Source organism: Diplotaxodon limnothrissa, linkage group LG16 (assembly GCF_057381915.1).
Source record: "Diplotaxodon limnothrissa isolate DT_005_m linkage group LG16, D_limnothrissa_male_GT1.1, whole genome shotgun sequence".
Taxonomy (NCBI): Eukaryota; Metazoa; Chordata; class Actinopteri; order Cichliformes; family Cichlidae; genus Diplotaxodon; species Diplotaxodon limnothrissa.
In genome coordinates, this window is record NC_140611.1 from 9,646,235 (window position 1) to 9,669,054 (window position 22,820).

At 47.1% G+C, this 22,820-nt stretch overlaps 1 protein-coding gene across 1 annotated transcript; it reads left to right on the forward strand.

Annotated features, from left to right (window-relative positions):
• The first annotated feature begins 5,907 nt into the window (after positions 1–5,907).
• LOC146615745 (olfactory receptor 6N2-like) lies at positions 5,908–7,207 on the forward strand. Its single transcript, XM_085373827.1, has 2 exons — positions 5,908–5,911; positions 6,426–7,207. The coding sequence occupies exons 1-2, from the start codon at positions 5,908–5,910 to the stop codon at positions 7,205–7,207; spliced, it is 786 nt and encodes a 261-aa protein (XP_085229953.1).
• Positions 7,208–22,820: the final 15,613 nt, after the last annotated feature.

Genomic DNA, 22,820 nt, shown 5'->3' on the forward strand with positions numbered 1-22,820 from the left:
CCTTGGTGTTCCCCCGGATAAGCTGGAGGAGGTGGCTGGGGAGAGGGAGGTCTGGGCCTCTTTGCTTAGGCTGCTGCCCCCGCGACCCGGCCTCGGATAAAGCGGATGAAGATGGATGGATGGATGGATGTTAGACAAAATAAAATAAACTGCTATCAAGCTGGCCACACTTAAGCAGTCAGTGGGTTACTGTTCTTTCTATCTTTCCTTCTTTCTTTTCCCTTTAATCTTTCTTTCCTTTTACTTCTTTGTTTCCTCTGGGCCCAAGGCTTAGTGACTGATGTGTGTTTATAGCTCTTTAGAGAAATGAGGAGTGGTGTGTGTGCAATAGGTTTCCTTTCTTCTCTACTTTTGTCCTATTCCTTGTCTCCCATGCATAAAATTGCTGTTCACATTCACACACATGCACACACGATCATAGACAGTAGGCACATTTTATCTAATCAGTTTCCTGTAGATAAATCAAAGAGCGCCTTCTACATTTATAAAAGAGAGAGAGAGAGAGAAGGTCTGTGCTACTTTTTGACTGAAGGTTCCTCTGATATATATGTTTTATTTCTGTGATGTCTTTCTGTCTCCCTGCAGACAAGTATAAAGGAGGGTGTTAAAAGTCCGCTTGTTCACTGTAGCTGTTTTATACTACGTTACCCATGATGCACCTCGGTATCCGTACTTCCTGTTGGGAACGTGTTCAGCGCAGTTCTGCACAGATGAGAGGTGTGTCGGAGGAGTAACGTATTTACTTGCATTCCTGTGTGAGTTAATACTGTGTGCGTACTTACCATGTGAGTATTGTAAGATGAGAGTGATGCTTGTTTGACTTTATCTGTGTATTTTGCTACGTAAGAAGCTAGTCCCGTTGCTATCGCTAAGATGCGTTTTTTTGGCCTACTACAGGCAGCCTTGTGTTCAGCCCATATTTCATTCCATATACGACTTACTGTCAAGCATTGTGGTTGTAGGTGGATGTAACTATTTACTATGTTTATTCTCTGAAGCGTTGTAATCTGCAGAGGTCTGGTTTGCCAATGTATATACGAGCCAGAAATTCACGGGGGCAGCAACCCAAGCAGAGATCCCTCTCCCCAGCCACCTCCTTCAGCTTGTCCGGGGGAACACCAAGGTGTTCCCACGCCAGAAAGAGATATAATCTCTCCAGTGTGTCCTGGGTCTGCCCCGCAGCCTCCTCTCGGTGAGACATGCCCGGAAATCCTTACCCAGGAGGCATCCTTGTCACCTTGTCTACTCTGAGCCCCTCCTGAATAGCCCAACTTCTCACCCTATCTCTAAGGGAGAGGCAAGCCACCCTTTGGAGGAATCCCATTTCCGCCGCTTGTGTCTGCGATCTCATTCTTTTGGTCACTACCCACAGCTCGTGACCATAAGTGAGGTAGGGACGTAGATCGACCGGTAAATTGAGAGCTTTGCTTTTACACTTAGCTCTCGCTTCATCACAGGGGCCGCATCACTGCGGCAGCTGCACCGTCTGTCTGTCGATCTCCCGTCCCCTTCTCCCGTCACTCGTGAACAAGACCCGTTGCTATCGTTACACTCGCTACACTCCTCCACTTGGGGCAGGAACTCGTCCCTGACCCGGAGTGGGCACTCCACCCTTTCCCGGCTGAGGACCATGGCCTCTGATTTGGAGGTGCTGATTCTCATTCCCACGGCTTCACACTCGGCTACAAACCGTTCCAAGGGGAGCTGGAGGCCATCACCCGATGAAGCCAACAGAACCACATCATCAGCAAAAAGCATAAATGCGATCCTGGGACCACCCAAGTGAAAGCCTTCCGCCACTTGGCTATGCCTAGAAATTCTGTCGATAAAAATTATGAACAGAATCGGTGACAAAGGGCAGCACTGGCGGAGCCCATCACCTACCAGGATCGAGTCCGACTTATTGCTGGCTATGCGGCCCAAGCTCTTGCAACGGTTGTTTAATGGACTGAATGGCCGCCCGTAGCAATGAGCCAGATACCCCATGCTCCCGGAGCACCCCCCACCCCACTGGACCCTTGAGGGACACGGTTGAATGCTTTCTCCAAGACCACAAGACACATGTACTGTAGACTGATTGAGCAAACACCCATACACCCCACAAGTATCCTTGAGAGGATAAAGAGCTGATCCAGTGTTCCACAACCAGACGAAAACCGCATTGTTCCTCCTGTATCCGAGGTTCAACTAATGGATGGCCTCTCCTCTCCAGTACCCTGGCATAGACTTTCCCAGGGAGGCTGAAGAGTGTGATTCCCCTGTAGTTGGAACACACCCTCCATTCCTCTTTCTTAAAGATGGGGACCACCACCCCGGTCTGCCAGTCCAGGGGTACTGGCCCTGATCTCCACGCATCATTGTAGAGACATGTCAACCAAGACAGCCCTACAACATCCAGAGCCTTCAGGAACTCGGGGCGGACCTCGTCCACCCCAGGGGCTCTATCACCAAGGAGTTGTTGAACTGCCTCAGTGACCTCGCCCCCAGAGATTGGCGGGTCATCCCCTTCGTCCCCAGACTCTGCCTCCGCCACAGAAGACATGCCAGTGGGATTGAGGAGGTCATTGAAGTATTCTTTTCACCGCCCGACAATTTTCTCAGTCGAAGTCAGCAGCACTTCACCCGCACTATACACAGTGCAGGTAGAACACAGCTTTCCCCTCCTGAGCCGCCTGACGGTTTGCCAGAATCTCTTCGAGGCAGTTCAAAAGTTTTTTTCCATGGCCTCTCCGAACTCCTCAAACACCCAAGTTTTTGCTTCAGCCACCACCCGCGCCACATTCCGCATTGGCCTGTCGGTACCTATCAGCTGCCTCCGGAGTCCCACAGGCTAAACAAGCCCAGTAGGACTCCTTCAGCTTGTTGGCTCCCCTCACCTCTGGTGTCCACCATTTGGTTCAGGGATTACCACCACAAAAGGCACCAACTAGCTTGCGGCCGCAGCTCACTGCAGCGACTTCGGCAATGGAGGTGCTGAACATGGTCCATTGGGACTCAATGTTCCCAGTCTCCCTCGGAATGCTGTTGAAGCTCTGCCGGAGGTGTGATTTGAAGAATTTCCGGACCGGGGCCTCTGCTAGGCATTCCCAGCACACCCTCACTGTACTTTTAGGCGCCTCCCACGCCACCTGATCCAACTCACCACCAGGTGGTGATCAGTTGACAGCTCAGTCCCTATCTTTACCCGAGTGTCTAAAACAAATGGCCTCAGGGTTTACAAACTCGATCATCGACCCGTGGCCTAGAGTGTCCTGGTGCCACGTGCACTTATGGACACTCTTGTGTTTGAACATGGTGTTTGTTATGGCCAAACTGTGGTTTGCACAGAAGTCCAATAACAAAACACCACTTGGGTTCAGATCCAGGAGGCCGTTCCTCCCATTCACGCCCCTCCAGGTCTTGCTGTCATTGCCCACGTGAGCACTGAAGTCTCCCAGTAGGACAACAGAGTCCCCAGGATGAGCACCCTCCAGTACCCCACCCAGGGACTCCAAGAAGGCTGGGTACTCTGAATTGCCGCTCGGCACATCAGCGCAGACAACGGTCAGAACCCGTTCCCTGACCCGAAGGCGAAGGGAACAAACCCTCTCGTCCACTGGGAGAAACCCCAACATACCAGCATCAAGCTGAGGGGATACCAAGATACCCACCCCAGTCTGCCGCCTCTCACCGGGGGCAACTCCAGACTGAGACAGAGTCCAGCCCCTCTCCAGGAGGCTGTTCCAGAGCCCAAGCCATGCTTTGACATGAGCCCGACTATATCTAGCTGGTACCTCTCAACCTCACCCACTAACTCAGGCTCCTTCCTCACCAGAGAGGTGACATTCCATGTCCCAATTGCCAGTCTTGGTAGCCGGGGATCGGTCCACCAGGTCCTCCGCTACTGGCCACCGCCCGACTCACATTGAACCCGACCCCTACGGTGCCTCCTGCGGATGGTGGGCCTGCAGGAAGATGGGCCCATGTCCCTTTTTTAGTCCACGGTGCCCGACTAAGGCCCGGCCACCAGATGCTCGCCCTCGGGCACCCTCACCAGGCCTGGCTCCAGGGTGGGGCCCCGGTAACCCTTTCCTGGGCAGGGTGAACTGTTCCCTTGATGGTCTTGTTATAGGGGTTTTCTAAATTGCTCTATGTCTGGTCCCTCATCCAGGACCAATTTGCCATGGGATACCGTACCAGGGGACAAAAGCCTCCAGACAACATAGCCCCTGGGATCTCTGGGACACACAAACACCTCCACCACGACAAGGTGGTGATTTTTTCACTAGTTTTGATTTTGCCTACAGGCAGTATCACTACTGGTAGCATTAGACAATACCTGGAAACTAGTTGCACATGTAGTTCAATACCTCCAGCAGGACTGGTATCTGCTCCATTGTACTAGAAGGAACAGGATTATGGAATTATTTTTCTATTATAAGTCACACACTAGGAAAAACTTAATCCAAGCAAATAATTTAATTTTACAGGAGCAATTAAATTCCTTGTGAGTAAATGCTATAAATTCAATAACCTGTGTGTGTAGAATTTAGCAGAGATAAGAGCTTTTGTTAATAGTGTGAACATATCAATCCGGGACCATCCAGTCTGGTAGTGCGTACTGTCCAGTTCGCAGACCATATTTCTCTGCTATTAGTTCTTCTTAACTGGCTCCCAGTCAAATCCAGAATTTAATTTAAAATAATTTCCTTCACATACAAACTCTGAGCACTTCCCTTTCAGACTGCAGGCTTACATGTGGTTCCTGGAGTCTTTAAAAGTAGAATAGGAGGCCAAGTCTTCAGTTCTATGGCCCATCTTGTATGGATCCAGCTTCCAGTTTGGATTTGTGAAAGACACACTCTGTACATTTAATATTAGAATAATATCATGCATAAGAAGCTTTAAAATAGACCTCATGGGTTAACAGCTGAGTTACACTGGAGACATTGTAACTGTATCATAAGTACTGCTTTAACCTCAATAACTTCAGGGTGACACTGGATACATTGCAGCTGTGGGGTTGTCACAGGAAATCATGTTTCACTAAATAAATTAATCTTCTCTGTAGTCTTGTTCTTTTTTTGTCCTGTTTGTCTCCTCAATATTCAACATTGTAGTTATATCATGTTTTATAACTTGTCAGTAAAATGACCAAAGTGAGATTTTTCAGCACATCTCTATGCACTGCACATAAATTGGTTTGTTTTAGCCCTATTTATGGTGTTCCTAAAAACTAAATTCAGACAGTGCAGTTAAATATTTTAACAGGTTTTTTTTAAGACTTGGAGCCAGCTGAATTTAGCTGTTGAACACTGGGGCTACCCTTCCGTGAATTGGCTACAGACGTTATCTTGGTGGAGGGGTTTGTGTGTCCCAGGGATCCCAGGGGCTATGTTGTTGGGGGGCTTTTGGCCCCTGGTAGGGTCTCCCATGGCAAATCGGTCCTGGATGAGGGACCAGACAACTAGCAATTCAAAGGACCCCTATGAGTAGAAAATTAAGGCAACAGTTCATCCTGCCCGGGACAGAGTTACCGGGGCCCTGCTCTGGAGCCATGTCTGGCCCATGCCTGAGGGCAAGCATCTCGTGGCTGGGCCTTAGTCCATGGGGACCGGCCGGGCACAGCCCAAAAAAGGGACATGGGCCCATCCTTCTGTAGGCCCACCACTGGCAGGAGGCACTGTAGGGGTTGTGTGCAATGTCTGCCTGATGGCAGCCAGGAGCAGAGGGCCTTGCGGACCGATTCCCGGCTACCTAGACTAGCAATTGGGACATGGACTGTCACCTCTCTGGTGGGGAAAGAGCCTGACTTAGTGCATGAGTTTGAGAGGTACTGGCTAGATATAGTGTGGGTCACCTCAACGCATGGCTTGTGCTCTGGAACCAGTCCCCTGAAGAGGACCTCTGTCACAGGCTGCAGTTGCCATGGGTGAGAGGCGGCAGGCTGGGGTCGGTATCCTTGTTTCCCTTTGGCTTGCTGCCTCAAAGTTGGGGTTTCATTCTGTCTTCTCGCTTCCTGATTTTTCTGTTTTACGTCACAATTAAACCTGGGTTTTCGGTTGCGGAACATATGCACTGTCCTGGGAGGGGCGTCTATGGACATGCACCAGCTAATGTAGTCACTCACAGTCTCTGTGTATTCATAGTTTTTGCCTGTGGGGCCTCTTTGAAAGTGCTCCAGTCTGTGGCCTCTAAGCGTCCCTGCAGGCTAGCTTTCACACTTTCAGTTCAGGTAGGGCTTTGTCTTTAGCCTTTTGTTGTAAACTGGTTTGACCCGGATTACTGTGATCAGACTTTCCAAAGTGGGATTTTGGTTCAGCTGAAAAGCGATTTCTGATGTTGCTGTAGCAGTCATCCAATGTTTTATTTCCCCTGATGGGGAAAGTCATAAACTGATGGAATTTAGGCCTATTTTTCCAGAGATTGTAATGGTTGCGTAACAGACACAAATGGTGCAAAAAAAGGTGCTCTTTACTCTACAGCTGTTTACCCTAAATATCTCAATGACTTTTTATCTGAAAAACAGGTCATATCCTATTCGGCATGTCTTTTTCAGTATTTTCTGTTTTACAGTCTAGCTTGCTCAGAGTTTTTTCTCTTGGCAGCCATGGCCTATGACAGATATGTGGCTATATGCAAATCTCTTCAATATCCAACCATCATGAGAAAAAAAGACTGTGAGTATTTTCCTGTTCATAGCTTTGCTTGTGCCTGCTTTTATATGACAATCCAAGCAATAGGGAGTGCTAAAGCTAAATTGTGTTCCTTTTATTTAAATGAAACATTTTGTAACAACAGAATTTATACTTTTCAGTGTGTAAGATCAGAATTATTTGCTGCCTTTGCTTTGGTTTGTTTGCTAGATCTTGGAATACTCCCTCTGTTATTCATACTTTACACATACACAAAAATATTCTTAATGTCTTATCGAAGTTGTAAAGAAATTAGGAAGAAAGCTGCAGAGACCTGTTTACCCCACCTTACAGTTTTAATTACCTTTTCCTGTTTAGGTTGCTATGATGTCGTTATAGCCCGAGTGGAATCAGATTTTCCAAAAACTGTACGCTTAATAATGACATTACAACTAGCTTTGTATCATCCTTTGTTCAATCCATTTGTATATGGGCTTAAAATGAAGGAAATTTTTAAACACCTGAAAAGCTTGCTTTCTCCACCCCCTGCCAAAAAAAAGAAAAAATTTGATGCATTAATTCTGAATTGTTAAGATTCTTAAGCTATTTTAAAAATAGTTTTGTTAAATATTAAAGTCTTGAAATTGATTTATTCTGCGTTTTTTGCATCATTGTTATAAATTTAATCTGCAGAATTTAAACCTGTTTTTCCCTGTTTTTTGATCACGATTTCTCTGGTACATGTTTATTGTAACATAAATATGTTATGCTTTATATTTTGAATTACAAGAACTCAAGAGTAAAAAATCTACTAACTCCAGTAGTATAAATTAAAGTGACAGGTATTATGTTAAACCTCCAAGAGAATTTTCTTTATCAGTTAACTGTATACAGCAATATTCTTACTGTAACTCAAACTAAATAAGCATTGTGTGGAGTTTCAAGATGTTTTTGTGGAGGAAATATACTACCACTAAATAAGAACTGTTTTATGTTTATTTATGTTTTATTTACAAATAACAAAAGTTATTTCTTCATGATACTTTCAGTGTTTTTACCTGCTATTTAGTAATCAATAGTTTCAGCATCCGTAGAGCACAAACATTTTGTTGCAGGTTAATTTTGATTTAAGATTCCTTAAGAGTAAAGAGCATTAGCCATAGAGGCCCATGTGAATAAGCCAAACTAAGTTTGGCATTTCACTCCCACCTCTTCATCTTCAGCCAATTAAGAATTAACCTTTAACTTAGCCTAACTTGTACTGTATTTTGGACTTACAGGCCACACAGGCCTCATGTAGGTTTGAAACCAAAATCTTGATGCTTTGACAGTGTTAACAATGCACTAGAAGTACACTAGTAGAATAAGGGGAATGCAGAAATTAAAGAGTAATCTCCCTTAGTAAGGCCAAGGCCTCCAGTAGTAAGGCCAAAATGATTTCATGACCTAATACTGAATACTAAGGTGCACTGATTTGATTGAATACACTACAAAGACATGATATCTAATGTTAAAACTGATAAACTTCATTGTAGTTTTGCAAATCTTCTTTCACAGTTAGTGGAGAAGATGACTGTGTAGAAGTGAGAAGGAGGACCCAAGTGCTGACACAGAAAGAGTAAACATTATTCTAGGGTGATAAAACAGTTTTAAAAAGGCAAATGCCAAACTAAACCATAACCTAAACTAGGAGAGCTAAGTCTAAACATAAAAAACCCCTGCAATGTGAACGTGAACATAGAAACCTGACATGAGAAACTTGAAACACGAAAACCTGCCATGAATTTATAAACCTGGAAATATGGCAAGACATGGATACAAACCAGAAAAACAGATAAGGAATGAATGAAAACGCACAGACAAAATACACATAGGAGGAGATGAGGGGAAGTGGAAACACGTGGAAAACAGCTGATACAAATGAACATAATAACACCACAGGGGACGTGAAACTAAACACAATGCACATGGAAACACCAGAGTCTTTATAATATAGCCGGCACAACCCTGCTCATGGCCGGCTGGGGCCGTCATCCGTCGCTCTGGAGCAGCTCGCGCCTTGACCTTGGACCCAGGTCGAGCAGGCTCCCCTGGCACAGGGACCTCTGTCTCCCCACACGGTTCCTCCACTGCTCCCGGCTGGAGCAGCCTTTCATACGGCGGCTCATCCCCCTCCAACAGGCACGGGCCCTCTTGCCCCTCGTTCACTTCTGGTTGGAGCTTCTCCTCCACCACTCCACTGCTCCCGACAGAAGTAGCCCTTCAGCCGGCTGTTCCCCCTCCTCTGGCTAGCGTGCACCCCCATGCGCCTCATCCACCACCTCTGGCTGCCGAAGTGCCCCACACGGCTCCTCCACCGCTTCCCCACCACCAGGTTCCACCTGTGGGGTTAGCGGCAGCAGTGTGGACCACGCCTGGAGCATCATTGCAGCTCTGCGATTTGCCCCAGATGGCGGTCAGCCTGGTCCCGCAACTATTCCTGCTGGCGCCATGCCTCCGTCACCTGCTCCAGCTGGGTGGCTGCCATTTCGGCCACCATTTGGGCCAGCTCCCCCCTTTCCTGGCTCTGGTTTGTTCCCCATCGTACCGCGTCCCGGGATTTTGGCACCACTGTGGTGTGGTTGAGACACGACAGGTCCACAGGTTGTTATTCAGAGCCATCCTTATTCATTCTGCGGCTGCAGCTCTCGGCTGGCATTTGCATATACATCACACCACAATACACAATCAATCAATCAATCAATCAATCTTTATTTATAAAGCACTTTTCATACAGAAAAAATGTAGCACAAAGTGCTTTACATAGTTAAAAGCAGCCCACCCCACCCTCCAACTCACTCCCCACACTCTCAATACACATATATCCCCCCACCCCCACCCACACACACATACACACACGCGCACACTTAAAGAGTAAAAATTGGGCTAGGCTCGCATGAGCCAAGTGAGGAAACATTATAACAGAGAGCCGTCTGCACCGGGAGCCGGTCACAGACCGCAGCCTCCGGGCTGGGCACACAGCCGGAGGGAGGCAAAGGAGCCCCCCAACCAGGCTGAGAGGACCCCCAGAAACCCAGCAGCCACGGTCAATAACAGCCCCGGTGCAGAGAGCGCCCTCCGAGGAAACACTGGAGATATGACGCAATACGATGTATACAGGGTAAAATGATAAAATAAATAAGAACAGGATACAATATAAATATAAATATAAATTGTCACGGTCCGGGGCAGCGGCCGTGTGGAGAGTGGAAGGAGGACCCAAAACGCAGCACTTATTCAGATGTGAGGGTGATTTATTGTTAATAACAAACACAAAGTGGAGATGGCAAACAGAACTAAGGACGAAACTAAACTGGGATAAACTACACAGAGGAGTGGCAAACCTGAACATGAAGGGAGAACAGCAGGGAGAACACGCAGAGGATTACACCAGGTAGGAACACAGACGACGCGACGAGGAGCAGAGGAAATCACACGCTATAAATACACAAAGAGACACTGGGAAATCACACACAGATGGGGGAAACAGCTGGACCTGATTAACCTGACGAGACAGGGGAACACTAACACCAGGGACCAACAGAGGGAGCACAAACCCAGAACCCAGTGTCTAAAATCCCAAACACAAACCATCCCAAAACAGCCACGAATAATAATGAAAGTAATAACAATAAGTACATAAACATAAAGTCACTGAGTCATGGTCGCAGGACCATGACAGTACCCCCCCCTCAAGGGCTGGCCCCCGACAGCCACAGAAACACACCACCAGATCCGGGCGGGCGGCAGGGGGCCCAGGACGGAGGGACCGGACCACGACCACGGACGGAGGCCCCAGAGTCCCAAAACAAAGATGAACACAAAACCCACAGGGGAGCAGAGTCCAAAGCACAGTTCAGAAGGCCGTCCACGAAGAAGGCAGCGGCGGCGCGTAAAGAGTTCAGGAGGCCGGCCGTGCGGAAGGCAACGGCGGCGCGTAAAGAGTTCAGGAGGCCGGCCGTGCGGAAGGCAACGGCGGCGCGTAAAGAGTTCAGGAGGCCGGCCGTGCGGAAGGCAGCGGCGGCCACACAGGCGATGGCGGTCCGGGGGCCGGCCGTGCGGAAGGCAACGGCGGCCACTCAGGCGATGGCGGTCCGGGGGCCGGCCGTGCGGAAGGCAACGGCGGCCAGTCAGGCGACGGCGCTCGGCCAGTAGCCTAGCCAGCGGTCCAGAAAACGGCCGTTTAGCTCCAGACCCAAACGAGGCTGGGCCAGGCGAGGCTGAGGGCACGGAAGCCGGGACCGCAGCAGGCGGAGATGATGATGCAGACACAAAGGCTGGACCAGACGAGGATGCAGACACGGAGGCTGGACCAGGCGAGGATGCAGACACGGAGGCTGGACCAGGCGAGGATGCAGACACGGAGGCTGGACCAGACGATGGAGACACGGAGGCTGGACCAGACGATGCTGATGATGCTGATGATGGACCAGACGAAGATGAAGATGAAACCGGGCCAGGCGAGGATGAAACCGGGCCAGGCGAGGATGAAACCGGGCCAGGCGATGAAGAAGCTGCAGCTGAAGCTGGGCCAGGCGAAATTGACGCTGTAGCTGAAGCTGGGCCAGGTGAGGATGAAGCTGGACCAGAATCAGGCGAGGATGAAACTGGGCCAGGCGTGGCTGACGCTGAAGCTGGAGCTGAAGCTGGAGCCGGGCCAGGTGAGGATGAAGCTGGACCAGAATCAGGTGAGGCTGAAGCCAAGGATGAAGCCGGACCAGGCGTGGATGAAGCCGGACCAGGCGTGGATGAAACCGGGCCAGGCGTGGATGAAACCGGGCCAGGCGAGGATGAAACCGGGCCAGGCGAGGATGAAGCTGGACCAGAATCAGGCGAGGATGAAGCCGGGCCAGGCGATGATGAAGCTGTAGCTGAAGCTGGGCCAGGTGAGGATGAAGCTGGACCAGAATCAGGCGAGGCTGAAGCCAAGGATGAAACCGGACCAGGCGTGGATGAAACTGGACCAGGCGTGGATGAAGCTGGACCAGGCGTGGATGAAGCCGGGCCAGGCGATGATGAAGCTGTAGCTGAAGCTGGGCCAGGTGAGGATGAAGCTGGACCAGAATCAGGCGAGGCTGAAGCGTCAGGCTGAGGCGTGGCAGTAGCAGGTGGTAGCGCTGCAGGTGATGGTACTGCAGGAGGCGGCGCTGCAGCCACAGGTGGAGAAGCAGCCACAGGTGGAGAAGCAGCCGCAGGTGGCCGGACGGGATCCTTGGGCCCCCCAGCCGACGTGGCAGCAGGTGTGGCATGAGGCTGGACGAGCTCCTCGGGCCCCCCAGCTGAAGAAGCAGGAGGCCGGACGGGCTCCTCGGGCCCCCCAGCCGACGTGGCAGTCAGTGTGGCATGAGGCTGGACGGGCTCCTCGGGCCCCCCAGCAGGCGAAGCAGGAGGCTGGACGGGCTCCCCGGGCCCCCCAGCAGGCGAAACAGGAGGCTGGACGAGCTCCTCGGGCCCCCCAGCAGGCGAAACAGGAGGCTGGACGGGTTTCTCGGGCCCCCCAGCAGGCGAAACAGGAGGCTGGACAGGCTCCTCGGGCCCCCCAGCGAAAACAGCCGCAGAACCAGTGGGCACCGGGGCCCCCGGCACACATGAAACAAAACCAGCAGGCACGTGGGCCTCTGGCACACATGAAACAAAACCAGTAGGCACGTGGGCCTCTGGCACACATGAAACAAAACCAGTAGGCACGTGGGCCTCTGGCACATGTGAAACAAAACCAGTAGGCACGTGGGCCTCTGGCACACATACGGAGGGCTGCAGCTGCGCAGAGCACTGACCCTGCTCAGGCAGTGACAGCCCGGTGCAGTTCACAGCTGGCATCTTGGCCACCAGGGGTCCAGAGTAAGCTGAGGGCAGCAACCCCGCCTCTGGGGAAGCCCCGGAGTGAGTAACAGTCACTAATGTTGCCAGCTGTTGAGGAACAGGTCCGTAATGTAACAGTTTGTCTCCCTGCTCAGAAACGGCGGTGGAAAAATAGTGTGAAAATTGTGGCTTAAGGGAGGCTAATGGTTGAGCTACAGACTGGGAAGCTTGTGGCTGGACACAGAACTGAGCCGGAGAATGGTGATAGAGTCCTGGCTCAGAAGGAGCGGCAGAGAAACAGTCTCTCGGTTTCACAGAGGGTCTGTACACGCCCACTTGCGAAGGGTCCGTTACCACGAAGGTGGGTAAGCGATCCGAACAGTCTCCCATCCCGCTCTGGATAGCCCCAGAAAACAGAGTCTCGGAATCTGGGGAAGCCAGAACATGTCGCTCGCTCACCGCCTCGGACTGCTCGGAAGTAAAAGCAGACGGGGGGGTGAAGACCGAGGTCCAGAAGGAGGAACTCCCGCTCCCACGAACAAAGCGAGCCCAGAAGCCATGGGAGACTGGTCACCAGACGCTGTAGCCGCCTCTCTACAGCGCGCTGGGACGTGCCACCCGGGCTTTCCAGCCACAGGTCGATCAGCTCCTGTGTGGCATCGATGAGATTTTCCCGTAGTTCCCTGGATGGATTAAGCGCTGCTGGGTCCATGTTGTGGTCGCGTCGTACTGTCACGGTCCGGGGCAGCGGCCGTGTGGAGAGTGGAAGGAGGACCCAAAACGCAGCACTTATTCAGATGTGAGGGTGATTTATTGTTAATAACAAACACAAAGTGGAGATGGCAAACAGAACTAAGGACGAAACTAAACTGGGATAAACTACACAGAGGAGTGGCAAACCTGAACATGAAGGGAGAACAGCAGGGAGAACACGCAGAGGATTACACCAGGTAGGAACACAGACGACGCGACGAGGAGCAGAGGAAATCACACGCTATAAATACACAAAGAGACACTGGGAAATCACACACAGATGGGGGAAACAGCTGGACCTGATTAACCTGACGAGACAGGGGAACACTAACACCAGGGACCAACAGAGGGAGCACAAACCCAGAACCCAGTGTCTAAAATCCCAAACACAAACCATCCCAAAACAGCCATGAATAATAATGAAAGTAATAACAATAAGAACATAAACATAAAGTCACTGAGTCATGGTCGCAGGACCATGACATAAATAGAGTAAGAAGATTAAAAAATGAATAAGAATAAAATCAAGAAATATTAGGTAAATCCTAAATTAATAATAGAATAACAGGATAGAATAAATAAGCATAAAAAATAAATAAACGCTAAGTAAAAGCTAAATTAAAAAGGTGGGTCTTGAGCCTGTTCTTAAAAACATGTACGTTCTCTGCGGCCCTGAGCTCCTCCGGCAGGCTGTTCCACAGACGAGTACCATACCACTGAAAAGCTGCCTCTCCGTGAGTATGTGTCCTGACTTTAGGGACAATCAAAAGGCCAGTACCAGAGGACCTCAGGGTCCGCGAGGGTTCGTATGGTAAAAGCAGATCTGAGAGATAAGAAGGCCCAAGACCATTAAGACATTTAAAAACCAAAAAAAGAACTTTAAAATCGATCCTGAAACACACGGGGAGCCAGTGCAGCGATTCTAAAACCGGTGTAATGTGGGCCCGCCCTCTGGTCTTCGTCAGCACACGAGCTGCCGAGTTTTGCAAGAGTTGTAAAGTTGAAATATTCTTCTTAGGAAGACCAGAGAGCAGGGCATTACAGTAATCAATGCGACTGGTAATAAAAGCATACATCAGCATCTCCGTGTTGGCCCGAGAGAGAATAGGGCGGACTCTGGCTATATTTTTTAGATGATAAAATCCAATTTTGGTTACATGTTTAACATGTGGGATAAAACCAAGCTCAGAGTCAAAAATAACACCCAGGTTTTTCACTTGTAGCGAAGGACATAGTGAAAATGCCTCTAATTTAGACAAGAGTTTCTCTCTCTGAGCCTCAGGACCGACAATTAAAACTTCAGTTTTGTCCTGGTTAAGCTGTAAAAAGTTTTCTGCCATCCAAGATCTTATATCCAAGATACAGTTAAAAAGGGCATCCATTGGTCTGGTGTCATCAGGAGACACGGAGATGTACAGCTGCGTGTCATCAGCGTAACTGTGGAAGTTCACTCCATGCCTCCTGATGACACTGCCGAGAGGCAACATATACAAATTAAAAAGTACAGGGCCTAGAACCGACCCTTGAGGCACACCACATGTCATTTTATGGATCTTAGAGGAGCATGTATCCATACTCACCATAAAAGTTCTGTCAGAGAGATAGGAAGTGAACCAGTTATGTACAGCACCAGAGAGGCCCACCATGTGTTTCAGTCTGTTTAAAAGAATAGCGTGGTCTACTGTATCAAAGGCTGCGCTTAGATCCAGTAGCACCAGGACTGAGAGCTTTTGGGAGTCCCAGTTACATCTAAGATCATTTAGAACCTTTAGGAGAGCAGTCTCTGTGCTGTGGTTCACCCTAAATCCAGACTGGAATATCTCCAGGATCTGTCTATCATTGAGAAAATCAGTAATCTGAGTAAAAACAAGTTTTTCTAAGACTTTACTTAAAAATGGTAAGTTGGATACAGGTCTGTAGTTATTAAAATCATTACAATCCAAATTGCTCTTCTTCAGAAGGGGCCTCACCACCGCCGTTTTAAAGGCAGCAGGGAAGACACCCAACTGAAGAGAGCAATTCATCATGTATAAAAGCTCAGCCTCAAAAAATCCATAAAGTGTTTTAAAGAGTGAAGAAGGAATTGGATCTAAAAGACATGTGGTGGGTCTCACTGTGGAGAAAACCTTCTGAAAGTTCTCAGCATTAACCAGGACAAAGCTGTCCAGTGTCTCCTCAGGTACAATCGAGCCCTCAGATGTGTTTACAATCATATTGCGATTAGATAAAATATCAGATCTGATGGCGCTGATCTTTCCCCTGAAGTGGTCTGCAAACTGCTCACAGAGCGAGTCTGTGGGGGTTCTTTTGGAGCTTTTAAAATCAGGGTTAAATAAATGATCTATGGTGGAAAAGAGGACCTTGGGATTATTTTTGTTAATACTGATTATTTTGGCGAAGTATGAATTTCTTGACTTCCTTAATGTATTATTGTACATTTTAAGTTGCTCGGAAAATATTTGATGGTTGATATTATTTTTATTTTTCCTCCATCTCCTTTCTGCTGCCCTGCAATTTCTTTTGAGTTTTTTGACTTCTTCGTTTCTCCAGGGTGATGCATGTTTTACGTTAATCTTTTTGGTGGTGAGTGGAGCAACGGAGTCAAGGCTTTTCTTCAGTTTGCTGTTAAAATAACTAAAAATCAAATCGCAGGGTGCAGGTAAAATCACAGGGGGGCATTCGTCTAAAACCCTGGTAAAATTTGCAGCCACTACAGAGGTTAGATAGCGCCTCCTCACAGTTCGCACCGAGGTCTTCCGCTGAATAAAACCGGTGATGTTAAAAAACACACAGTAGTGGTCAGAGACAGCCAAGTCAACAACAGAGGACACGCTGGTGGACAGCCCATGGGTGATGACCAGGTCCAGAGTGTGTCCTCTGTTGTGAGTCGGCTGCGTGACGTGCTGGATAAAATCCAAACAGTGAAGAATGTTTAAGAATTATTTTGTTGCAGGGTCAGAAGGATTATCTATGGTTGCCACTGGTTGCCACTCTGCCCAACCCCTAATTCCCCAACATATGCTCCCATCCAAGTAAGGTCTATTTCAGGGACGTCCTTGCTTACTTCAGAAGGACATTCTGCATGTGTTACAATACGATAACTGAGACCCCGGACTGTTGAGCAACTGAAATTGTACATGGGAGAATGGGAAAAAATTCCACCTATGCAGCTTCAACAATTAGTGTCCTCTGTTCCCAAACGCTTATTGGTGTTGTTAAAAGGAAAGGTAACATAATACAGTGGTAAACATGCCCCTGTTGCAGCTTTTTTGGAATGTGTTGAAGGCATCAAATTCAAAATGAGTGAAGATTTTCAAAACAACAATAAAGTGTATCAGGTTGAACATCAGATAATTAGTCTTTGTAGTGTATTCATCTGAATATACTCGAGGTTGAAAAGGATTTGCAAATCATTATATTCTGTTTTTATTTAAGTTTTACACAACATCCCAACTTCATTGGAATTGGCATTGTACAGGGTGGGCCATTTATATGGATACACCATAATAACATGGGAATGGTTGGTGATATTAAAGTCCTGTTTGTGGCACATTAGTATATGTGAGGGGGGAAACTCGGCAAGGTGGGTGGTGACCATGGTGGCCATTTCATCAGTGGCTGTCCTAGCTTCATTTAGCAAGAGCCCACAGCGTAGCACTCGCCGCATGTCACTGGAGAGTGGCATTAGTCGAACATCCCTTCGGTGGATATTAGCTACTCACAAATGGCACCCTTACAAACTCCAGCTACTGCAGCATCTCAACGAGGATGACCCAGATCGGCGCACAGAATTTGCAGAATGGGCAAAGCAAAAATTGGAACAGGAACCTCATTTCACGCAGAAGAGTTTGTTCAGTGATGAGGCAAACTTTTATGTGAATGGTGAAGTTAACAAACAAAACCACCGCTATTGGTCTGACACTAACCCACATTGGATGGATCCCTCCAAGACTGTTGGACCAACAAAAGAGATGGTTTGGTGTGGTATATGGAATACAACGATAGTGGGTCCATTCTTCATCAATGGTAACCTCAAGGCCACTGGATATTTGAAATTGCTACATGATGATGTGTTTCCCTCTTTATGCACTGAAGCTGGCACGTTCCCTGAGTTTTTCCAGCAAGATGGCGCACCACCACATTATGGGTGCCAGGTCCGAGCATTCCTAGATGAACAGTTTCCTGGAAAGTAGATTGGTCGTCATAGGCCAGTTGAATGGCCCCCAAGGTCTCCCGATCTGACCCCCTTAGACTTTTGTCTTTGGGGTCATCTGAAGGCAATTGTCTATGGTGTGAAGATACGAAATGTGCAGCACCTGAAACTACGGATACTGGATGCCTGTGCTGGCATTTCTCCTGCGGTGTTGCTATAAGTATGTGAAGAGTGGGAGAAGAGGTTTGCATTGACAATCCAACACAATAGGCAGCACATTGAACACATTTTATAAGTGGTCAGAAACTTGTAAATAACTCATGAAAGAATAAAGTTACGTTGAAACCAAGCACACCGTTGTTTTTCTTGTGACATTACCAATAAGTTTGATGTGTCACATGGCCCTCTTCCTATTGAAAAAAAACAAAAGTTGTATTCAAGATGGCCGGCTTCTAAACGGCCACCATCGTCACCATCCATCTTGAGGAGTTTGCCCCCTCACATATACTAATGTGCCACAAACAGAACTTTAATATCACCAACCATATAACCCATGTTATTACGGTGTATCCATATAAATGGCCCACGCTGTACATCCCCAGAGGTTATTGAGAATGTCCAAGCTAAGATCCTGAAGGAACTGCAAATAGAAACAGACAAACTATTGGCTTTTAACCAACGGACATAGTAATCTTCTCGTCGTGTTCGGGTCAAACCTGACCGATTTAAGACTTAACACACTCATAAATATTGTCTCAAGGCCTTATTGTCTCAAAGCTTTATGATATCCTCCACACTATGCACTTGAACATATAAAAGTGATGAATACCTCTTTCACTGAATTTTGAGTGTTTTATTCAACCTTGTTACACCTGTGGTGTTCCCAGTCAAACGTGACCACCATAGAATATGAATGGGAATGCATGCATTCACTCACTCACTGACTGAACGACCCACTGAGTGACCCACCGAACAACCAAATGAAAGACCCACTGAACAACCCACTGAATTACCCACTAAACAACCACTGAACGACTACTAAGGAACCCACTGAACAACCCAGTGAGCGACCCACTGAACTGAATTTGGTGGTTAAAAATGTTTTTTGTGTTAATTTAAGAGCAGCTAAAACGGACCAGTCGATTTTGACCGGGAACACTAAAGTAAGGGGCAGGAGGTGAACATGACCGGAGGGTGGAAAGGCAAAGTAAAAAGCCTTTAGTGACAGATGTAGCTATACCAAGTGATATCAACATCAGTGTTGTGATATTTTGATACCATGATAGCATTTACAGGATATTGTTTTATAGTGATATCATACATGAAACTGTTACTCAATAAGGCCCATTTACTAGTTGTTTTTCTCTTTCTCTCTGACCCAAGAATTGATGTGTAAGAATCACAGGCTGGTACCCCAAGGTCGAAAACACCACAGAGACGAGACCACTTCCTTACTCCCATCCTCCCTTTTTCTTTATCTCTTAGAAAAAGGCTCGTTAAAGGCCAGGTGGTTTGTTTCAGAATTCACTAATGAAAGAACTCTGTATTCTATGTCTAGGAGTGTATTTTGCTGGGATGATCATAAATTGTAACTGAAGAGATAAACTACACAAAGGATACTTCTCTGCTCACAAGGCAGGAAGACGTTTCCTTATTTGGTCTGTACTGGAACTTGCTGACACACGAACCTTTTTTTCCTCTATATAAGCTGTTATGTACTAAATAAACCTTTGAGTCGATTGGGAAGGCAACCTAAAGCAGTCTCTGTTTTCTTGTTCTCCCAAGCTGCTCCCGAGCTCGTACTAACACGCTGAATGGCATACCTGAGTGTTACTTTAAATAATTAGGAATCTTAGAAGGAAAGGACAGAACTCTGCTTATCGCTCGTGCCTTGGAGGGAAAACCGGGATGGACATTTTTTTCCTTCAATTTGGCGTCAGAAGTGGGATGGACTGACAGAAGGTAAATATGCGTCTTTCATATTTATATAAAGACCGTATTATACCTCTCTCAGTGATCGATCCATAAAAAAAACGGGATATGCTGACGAAGTTTCACTTAGTGATCCAGAGAGATACACTGACGACTTCCTCAGTCCCCGAATAAAGTAAATTAACCCTTGTGTGGTGTTGGTGGACCCGCTAGAGTTGTGGCTTTCCAAATTAACACTATCAAACAATTTTATGTTAAATTACTATGAATTAATGTGCTTCTCGTTTTTCTTTTATATAAAATGTTATAAATAAATCAGTTATAATCAAGTGGAGTGAGTGGAAAGACACAACACATTTATACGTAAAAAAAAAAAATAATAATTAATTGTTTAATTTTTCTTTTGAAAAAAACAAAAAAAACCAAAAAAAAAAACAAAAAAAAAACACGGGTCTCAAGGGTTAAAAGCAGTAAATTAAAAGCAGAAAGACACAGGAAGTTGCCTGTTGTTTTGCGAGAAGTTGCTCGTTAAGCGAGAAGTTGCTCGTTAAGTGAGAAGTTGCTCACCAAAAAGTGACACAGGAAGTTGCCTGTTGTTAAGCGAGAAGTTGCTCGTTAAGTGAGAGTTGCTCACCCAAACAAAAATTGCTAGCAATAAATTTAAAGTGACCTCAGCTGTGCCGCAGCGAAAATACTAACCTAAATCCTCCTAGCGTGTAAACCCCTCTGGAAATCACTGAACATGGGTCAGAATTATTCAAAGACCACAGACAGGTCCGATAAAAAATCTAAAGTACCTGTAAAACCAAAAATTAATAAAATACAAAATAAAGTCTCAAATAACGGCTCAGTACAACTCCCATTTCCGGTTACGTGTAACCTACGTCCGCGAATCGGTGAAGACGTCCATGATCACGTATCCAGAACATGCGGAAGTGCTTATGTGACTGACTTTGTTTACAACTTACGGACTGTAAGTTCAATGCATTCTAATTTATTTCCGGAGCCCTATCCCGAACGATTATCGCCAGAAAACAGGTCAGTAAAACTGAAGGCCAGTGCAGATACTACCACGAAAGCTAAAAGTGTTAAGATAAAGTTGAATTTTGATGTAGAAGGCTCAGAGGAAAGTGAGAAACTAATGTATGCAGGATTACCCGCTCCAGCACAGCAAGGAAGTTTCAGAGGACGGAAGGATAAAAGTAGAGATATGTGTTTTTATTGTGGCTCAGTTTTCCAGCAGCCGCAGACACCCAGAGCAAAAATGAATTTGTGTATTTCATTTAACATAAAGGGTGAAATGTTTGCTGACACTGATAACAGCTTATGTTTTCTCTGCCCTTTGCATCGACATGATGGAGAAGGAACATCCTCTGTGTCAGCTGGACCCTCAGCAGAGAATGAACTCAACATCCTTTTTGTCCGGTACTCTATGTCACACACTGTGCCAAAAAAACGTGTACAAATACAACAAGCCACACTTTTGTTTCTCTCACACTGTTCAACAACATGATAACTGCTCACACAAGTGAAGGTCAAACAGTGATTTTGTCACATAACTCAGACATAGGTTACGAAATATGTCGACACATAGATGTAACCTACCTTATATTGACTTTATACCTTAAATACAACAAGCCAGTATATGTCAGGCAATGTCCCATTTCTGTCGAAAAAGCCTCAGCCCTAGATGTCATGATAGGAGATTTATTGACTACAGGAGTAATAAAGCCCACACTCCTGTCAATCCTGTGCCAAAGCCTAACAAACCTGGCGTATGGCGTTTCATACAAGACTTAAGGCAAATTAATGCAGTCAACATTCCTCTGCCACCTCTCGTTTCAGATGTTCACAGCATATTGACATGCATTGCATACACATTTTACCGTGGTGGATTTATGCTCCGCTCCTTTTTCTCAGTACCTGTGCATGAAGACACACAGCCGTTATTTGCATTCACACATAGAAATAAGCAGTACACTTGGACTCGTCTGCCTCAAGGCATGATAGACAGCCCTGCTGCTTTCTCAATGGTGGTCCGTGCTACCCTGGACAGCTTCACTCCTCCAGGGCTGTACTGGATGACCTCCTCCTCTGTGCTGAAAGTGAAAAACTATGTCAAACTGCTACACACATGCTTCTCCAGCACCTCCAAAAGACTGGCCACAAAGCATCAGCAAAGAAAATGCAGTACTGTCAGACTTCTGTTCAATATTTGGGATTCACACTGTCTCACGGAAAACGTTCCATGACTGCAGACAGGGTCAAAGCTGTGACCTCTGTCCCTCGTCCCACTACACAGAAGGAAATGTTGTCCTTCCTGGGCATGGTGAACTATTGCAGACAGTGGATACCAGACTGTTCTTTTCATGACCACATTCTGCGTGACTGTTGTAAAAAAGACAAGCCTCCTCGAATACTGTGGTCCACAGAAATGACTGCCTCTTTCAATGCATTAAAGGGAGTGCTGACCTCCGCCACTCAAAGGTGCTGCCTGAATTGTTCAGGGAATGCCGGCCTGCCTGAGGGCAGTAGCAGCTTGCTCTATCATGATAAGGGACTGCGAGAAGCTTACACTCTCACATGACACTATTCTACACACCAATCACCAGGTCACGACCATTCTAGCAAACATAACTACACAACATATGCAAATCTCACTATAAAAGCGAGCAGCACACCTGATTCGCCAGAACATTTATTGATCCTATGCTGTGTTCTTATGACCGACAGGATGGCTCAGACAGGCTTGACGATCATGACTGCATGACACGTATACAGGAATCCACAGCACCACGTCCAGATTTAGAGCAAACACCTATCCCAGACTCAGCCACGGTTTATGTGGACGGGTCCTGTTCAAGGCCGAATGACAACTCATTTCTTTGTGGCTATTCAGTGGTAACAGTGCCTGACATCATACTAGAGGCTCACTCATTACCATTTCACTCAGCACAAAAAGCAGAGCTCATGGCTTTAATACGCGCCTGTGAGCTCCATGTGGATAGGCGTGTGACGATTTACACAGACAGCCGCTATGCATTTGGCGTCGTACATGACTTTGGCACATTGTGGAGACAAAGAGGATTTAGATCTGCTGATGGAAAACCGATTGCTAATTCTGATCTTGTGCAAAGATTTTTGCAGGCTATACAGCTACCATCGGCCGTTGCAGTTGTGAAAACGAAAGGACACAGTACAGCTGACACAGACGAAGCAACAGGTAATGCTCTAGTAGACGTGACAGCCAAGGCTGCAGCTGCATCACAGCTCCCACCTCCGCAGGAAGTATTATCTGTGCCCCTACAGCTGCCACTTGTTACACTCCCAGACTATTTAGAAACAAATGTTGATTTAAAATTCATACAAGAGCAAGCCTCTGCATGTGATTACACCTATTGGGAGAATAATGACTGTACCTTAGATGACAGAGATGGCTTATACAAAATCTTAAGGGTTTGATTGCCCTCCCATATTCCCTGATGCCAGTCCTTGCCCGACATTTTCACTGTGTGAGTCATGTCGGA